At 43.4% G+C, this 6,604-nt stretch overlaps 1 protein-coding gene across 1 annotated transcript in view; it reads right to left on the bottom strand.

Moving 5' to 3' along the window:
• Nucleotides 1-223: 223 nt before the first annotated feature.
• The window catches only part of uts2r2 (urotensin-2 receptor 2), a 30,623-nt gene continuing 24,242 nt past the window's right edge, over nt 224-6,604 (bottom strand). Inside the window, exon 9 of the mRNA XM_061707759.1 lies at nt 224-836. Coding sequence (XP_061563743.1) covers nt 700-836 — 137 coding nt within the window. The 3' untranslated portion in view covers nt 224-699. The remainder of the gene's footprint in view (nt 837-6,604) is intronic.

Here is a 6,604-nt window from a genome sequence, read left to right as displayed (position 1 = left end):
TTGACAGGGATGAAGTGCCTTTCAGAGAGAAATACCAGAAAAGACAGGGGAAGTGATATTCTGAGTGCACCTAATGCTGAGTGACGACTTGTCATTTCAGAGTCTAAAGTCCTTTTTGTGATTTCTGTTTTTCTCTCTTATATCGATCGCATTTACACACTTTCTTTCTGTCACCATTTTCTACATACATGACAAAATCGGGCCAAGGTTTGAAAAATCCTTTAATATTCTATTAGAAAGCCACTCTTTGTTACAATACCCCTTTTGACCACAAGGAGGCAGCAAATCACAAGAAAGTTCAAGACTCCACCCCTGGCGTAAGAGACAACAAAAGTGCACCTCTAGTGGGACAAAGTGGTATTATAAGGTGAGCCGGATCGTCCCCAATCATTAGCACAGTGTTGTCAGTGGCTCTGGGGTAAACACAGCTGATCTACATGCCTCCATGCGGTGCTACATAGAGTGGCTTTAATATGTTTCAAGTAAAAAAACACTACTAACAAAGAAATAAAAAAACATCAATCTCAGAAAGGAAGCCCATTCGTGCTTTTTTTTTTTTTTTTTTCAGATTCCAATGTTGCAAATTAATTCTCCAAACAAACTATTTCCTTCCTTTCCTTGTCTTTCCTTCTTTCCTGTACTTCTGCAGGGCTTGTCCAAGCAGAAGGGCAACACTGTCATCCATCATCCATGGATGCCTCAGGGCAGGGCGGGGTCCGAGATGCCTTGAGCGGGGTCACAGGTGAAGGACACGGTGATGGCATAGCGTGTCCCCCATGCTACCTTCTCCACGCGATGGAGGTTCTCAGAGCCAGACGTGAAGAAAGAGATTCGTCCTGCGCAAGAAAGGAATGCAAGGGAGTCCTTAGGAGGAAAGGAATATAGAGACTCATCAAATAAACACTTCTATATTTCACGAAACACAGTCGCCCTGAGATGGTCAGATTAAGATCAGAAAGCTGTTGTTTTTTTGGGTTTTTTTTTACGCATATACAGCTGGAGTTGGGACACACTGGACGCACGTGAGAATATTTAACACGTCTGAACATGAAAAAGAGAAACAGTAATCCTGACTAAGCACATTTCTCCAATTTAAAATGAACTGATTACAAAAGATGCCACAAAAGTTTCAGTAAGTCTTGTTAAAACAAGTATTTTTAAATTCTGTTTTCATGCAATGACTATAGTTACAATTAGTCATCTTTACAATTCGCTGAATAAATATGTTCAAAATCCAGCTTTCAAGGTGACCGTGGGCTTATATTAACATGAATTTAGTCATTTTATTTGCTGCAGCTCATCAGTTTAAGTAGCTCAAACACTCAATATTAAAAATTGTTGTTCATACTGACTCACTGTGAGATTTAAAGGACTTGATGGGTTTTTTGAACCACCATGAGGTAGCTACAACACATAACTCTCCCCTCAAATGTATTTTACTAAATTGTTAACATTCTTAATTGAAGAAATCTTGGATTAAAATGTAGATAAATTAATTAATAAAAAGGGACAATTCATAAACTTTGCCTTGGACGGTGCAGCTGTTTCTAAACTGCTCAGGGAGCCTCGTGAAGCCCCAGAAAAACCCGGTTCCAGTTTTCTGTCAGGCTAGCAAGGTCTTTCTACCAAAAACGGTTCAAATATTGAGAAGGTTATTTCCCCTCAATTAGAGGGGCTGATTGGGTAACGTATTGCGTCACGCATCGCGTCACTTCCTGGTGTTGCGGTCTGTGCTGCTGCCGTCTCACGGCGTTTGCAGGCTCAGATCTCTCCCGACTTTTTATCTAAAGCTTAGACTGTTTTCTGGTAAAATAGCACTATATCTGATACATTACTGTCTTTATTTCAACACTCGCTCATTTTCTCTTCCGTAACTTTCACTGTCACCAATCACCGATACATTTTCTGTCCGTTAGCCTCCGTTAGCATCTTAGCATGGCCGCTCCGGCTCCCACCGCTTCACCTCTTTCCTGCTCAGTGTGTGAAATGTTTAGTTATTCCTCTGCCTCCTTTAGTGAAGACGGTAAGTGCTTAAAGTGTAGCTTATTTGCAGGGCTGGAGGCGAGGCTCAGTCAGTTAGAGGTCCGGTTTGGCCAACTAAACCATAGTCCGAGAGCCTCCTCAGCTAACCAGGCTAAGCTAGCGGCGGACCGGCCCGTAGCAGCTGAGCGTAACCGCTCCCCTGCAGCTCCCGAGCAGCCGGCCAGGCAGGGCAGCTGGGTGACGGTTCGGAGGAAGGGTAGTCTTAAAGGGCTCACGGAACACCACCCGCTTCATGTGTCTAACCGTTTTTCCCCACTCAGCGACACATCTGTTGAGAAACAGACCCTGGTGATTGGAGACTCTATTGTGAGACATGTGAAGCCGACTCCAGAGACCTTAGTTAGGTGTATCCCGGGGGCCAGAGCGGGCGACATAGAAGCAAATTTGAAGCTACTGGCAAAGGGTAATCGTAAATATGGTAAAGTTATCATCAATGTCGGAGCTAATGACTCCCGTCTTCGCCAGTCGGAAGTAACCAGAATGAATATTGTCTCGGTGTGTAACTTCGCCAAGACCATTGTCCATGTTGCAGCATCCTTTGCCGGACACCGGAACCTGCAGTGTGGGAGTGAGGGGGGCAGGGTAACGGCCCCTTTTGGGCGGGGGAGAATGTTCGTCCCTCAAGACTCCTCTCCCTGGCCCTGCCCCTTCTCAACCTTTCCCCGACCCCTGCACCCCAACCTGGGACTTGATGATTGGGCCGGAGCTTCGGGAGCTGCGTGCTGGCCTGCGGTCCCCACCCCTGGTCATCCCGTTGCTGGCCCCCCCTTCTCCTCCCTTTTCTCTCTTTTGTCCTGCAGGTGGCCGTGGGTGGCTTGTAGCTTGCATTACGGAGCACAAGTCTTTTCCTGACCCTGCACCCCAACCTGGGACTTGCTGATTGGGCCGGAGCCTCGGGAGCTGTGTGCTGGCCTGCGGTCCCCACCCCCGGTCATCCCGTTGCTGCTTCCACCTGCCTGCTGTGCTGTTGCCGTCCCTGACCCACCAGTCTGGCCCTCGGCAGGAGGGTCCCCCCTGATGAGCCTGGTCCTGCTCAAGGTTTCTTCCCTCCTAAAGGGGAGTTTTTCCTTGCCACTGTCTGGCTTAAGGTTTTTCTCCCACTAGGGGAGTTTTTACCTGCCATTGTTTATGTAATAACTGCTCGGGGGTCATGTTCTGGGTATGGGTCTCTGTAAAGCGTCTAGAGACAACTCTGTTGTATTAGACGCTATATAAATAAAATTGAATTGAAAAATTGAATTAGATATAAAAAAAAAAAAAAAAATTACATTGTCCCAAGGCTTTTGCTCGGGTCTTCCTAGAATGATAAAAATATTTATCATTTCAATTTAATGTTTGGCTGTTGTAACAATTGTTAATATTATGTGGAAAGTATTAGCATTAGCATGCCCTCAATCTTGCCTATATCCCATATAAGAAAAAATCATTACTTAGTGGTTCAGAGGCCCTGCCCTCTGCCTGTAAGTGAGGGCAAACACATTTGACTCCCATAGGATGGCTCCAACATTCAACTTTTCAAAGATTTTTAAAAGGCGGGGAAAAAAAGATAATTTCCATGTCTGTTTGCTAAAATGTTGAACCATAAAAATTAATGCTCTTTGGCGTGAACGTACGAGTATTGGCTGCGAGGAAATAGGGCGATGTTATTCTTTCCTCGCAGCCCTGACATGAAAGTTCTCGCTGCATCATCTGGACAGAAGGTTTTTATCTCTAGTGATTGGTCAGAAATGTGAAGTGGACGTGGCTACCACAACAGCAGTCACAAATAGTAACAACAAATCTCCCTCTTCCTCCTTTTTCTTCTTTTCTTTTCGTCTCTTCTGTCTCACCAGCTAATGTCATGTTCTTTCACCACATCCATCATCTCCTCTAGGCCTCCCTCTTCCAGGTCCAACCTCATCGTCCTTCTATCGGTGTGTTCGCTATCCCTCCTCTGTCCATGTCCAAACCGTCTCAGTCTGGTCCCTCTGACCTTCTCTCATAAACATCGAGAACCAACTTGGTTCTTACTCTCGCCATGTCGAGAAAAAGAGCAAATTTCTCTGTTTCTCTGTGGAACAGGTTAACAACCTTTAATTTGCTTTCACTGTGTACTCTAAAGGCTGAATTAAGCGATCTTTTTCTGAATGGTTTATCCAACTTTTTCCAGTCACAGCGAATCAAAGAGATAAGGACAACTATTGTGCAAAAAAACAAAATAAAAAAAATCACACATAAACGAAGAAAAGAGCCCTGAAAGTTCACTACTGGTTCAAACCGGAAACCGGAAATGCGTCACAGCCCTCTCTGTCTGCGTTTGGTCTGCGTCGCTCGACGCGTAGTTACAATTTTCGGGAGGTGCACGTCAGTGACGGCGCAGGTGACGGCGTGTGGTCTGCGTCGACCCAAACCACACGCCGTAGGCACGGCGCCATTTTGACGCAGAAGCATAATTCAGCCTTTAAACTCACTTTAAAGAAAATTACAAATGCCATCAATTCAAACGTTTCCTTCCCACAAAATAAACAAAAAAACAGCCTGATTCACCCGTCAAAAGTTTTTTTTAAACATGCTAAGCTATGCGAGCCACATCCTCACTCCAGCTGTTTTCATAAAGCACACACTTTAGATCGGGTAAATTAACCACTCCTGCTTTGATAAGGGGAAAGGGAGGATGAATAAAAAGAAATTGAGCTTTTTATTTCCCCCCAAAGGACTGCATTTGAGCAAATTCTGAAATGTTTTCTTTCGACTGTCTAAAAGCTTCATAAAGTACTTTTCTTGGACCAACACGCAGGCTAAATTACCCTCATCTGTCAGTGGCTTCGCAAGCTAATGAGCTGCCACCACCAGCCAGCCGGTCCGATCCGGTCCCGACGCAATCTGCTCTCCGTCGCAGGATCATCTGCATCAGTGTTTACACGGCTCATCCATGGCTTTGGATCGCAGCTTACAGATTTATACTCAAGACATCTCCAACCAGCTTCGTTACAGAACTAGCAGGTTCTTCATCTTTTCATGGAGCTCCATCATTATGTGAATAAGAATAAAAAGTTGGAATAACTGCGCCTCAGTTTGAGTGCTTTACGTCCCACCGAGGTAAACAATGTGTGATTGTGTGTCTGAGAGAGTTGAAATCCTCTTTATGGGGAACCACATTCGACGATGTTGGGGAATATTAAGAGTTTTCTGTTAAACAATTGAATTCACCATGAAAACTCAAGAATGAGCACACATGCACACACATAGCCACACAGACACACACACACACACACACACACACAACACAGACATATACACACACACACACACACACACACACACATAGCCACACACACACACACACACACACACACACACATAGCCACACAGGCACACACACAACACAGACATATACACACACACACACACACATAGCCAGACAGACACACATAGCCACACAGACATATACATCGGCCCGTTCACCTGCATGCTCGCTCTGTAGTTTTGGGGGTTAGTTAGTCGCAGTAGCCTAGCTTAGTTGTGATTGGGTCTCGGGACCTGGGACGGTTGTTGCTCCTGTTTCTGCCGGTTCTGTGCCTGTTTCGTGTGTGTCTTGTTTTTTTCTCTGCTCTTTTTCTTTCTTTTTTCAAAAGAAATTTGGGTGTGTATCATGTATATGTATATGTGTGTGTGTGTATATATATATATATATATATATATATATATATATATGTATGTGTATGCGTATGTATGTGTATATATATATATTAATAAAATAAATATATGTGACATATTAAAAAAAAATATATCATATGTATTTTATATAAAAAATGCACATATATATGCCTTAGTTTCTTACCAGCATGGTATTAACCATTAATATGTGTGCAGACAAAAAAAAAATAAAAATGAGCAGAGAGATTTAAGAAAAAACAAAAGAGTGAGAGTCTTTAGATAATGAGGGGTAGTGGGATTGTTTGACGTTCCTGAAAAATGAGAATGTTTTTAATTACTCACATTAGTCTCGCAGGTTAGAACTTCACGGTAAAATCATGGGAAATTAAGCCGCTGCGTGTGTCGATACAGACATCTGCGGCAGTGCGGTAGTGAAATATATTACCTCTAACACAAAGGAGGGATCTTGGCAGGGAATTGCTGAGGCTTGACACCGAAATAAAATAGTTCCAGTTAATTTACTGGACACAAATGGAAAAACGCAAAGAAGGTCAGACCGCAGCACGAACCGATGCCCGGCAGTGTTTCTGGCGCTGTGCGGCTCGCTTTCTTCCCTGTATGCATTATGGATTTTACTTTGACCTATACTTTAATTATTCTGTTTGATTATAGAAGGTTCCTTCGGTAAAGGAGATTTCAAAATAAAATAAAAATATCACAGATATTGGTGATATCAGCTAAGTGACTCCCGCTGCTGGGAACCGCAGAAACTGATACCCGCGTTATTTTTATAAAAACTTACAGGTGCAGTAGAGTAAACCTTCCTTTAATTTTCCAATGAAAGTTTATTTTTAAAGCACGTTTAGGCTATACATTTATGCTATAACTTTATTTATGACTTCATGCTTTATTTATGCTATAAATT

Source organism: Cololabis saira, chromosome 19, assembly GCF_033807715.1.
Source record: "Cololabis saira isolate AMF1-May2022 chromosome 19, fColSai1.1, whole genome shotgun sequence".
In the NCBI taxonomy this organism is placed as follows: Eukaryota; Metazoa; Chordata; class Actinopteri; order Beloniformes; family Belonidae; genus Cololabis; species Cololabis saira.
This window is presented reverse-complemented; position numbering and strand designations above follow the sequence as displayed.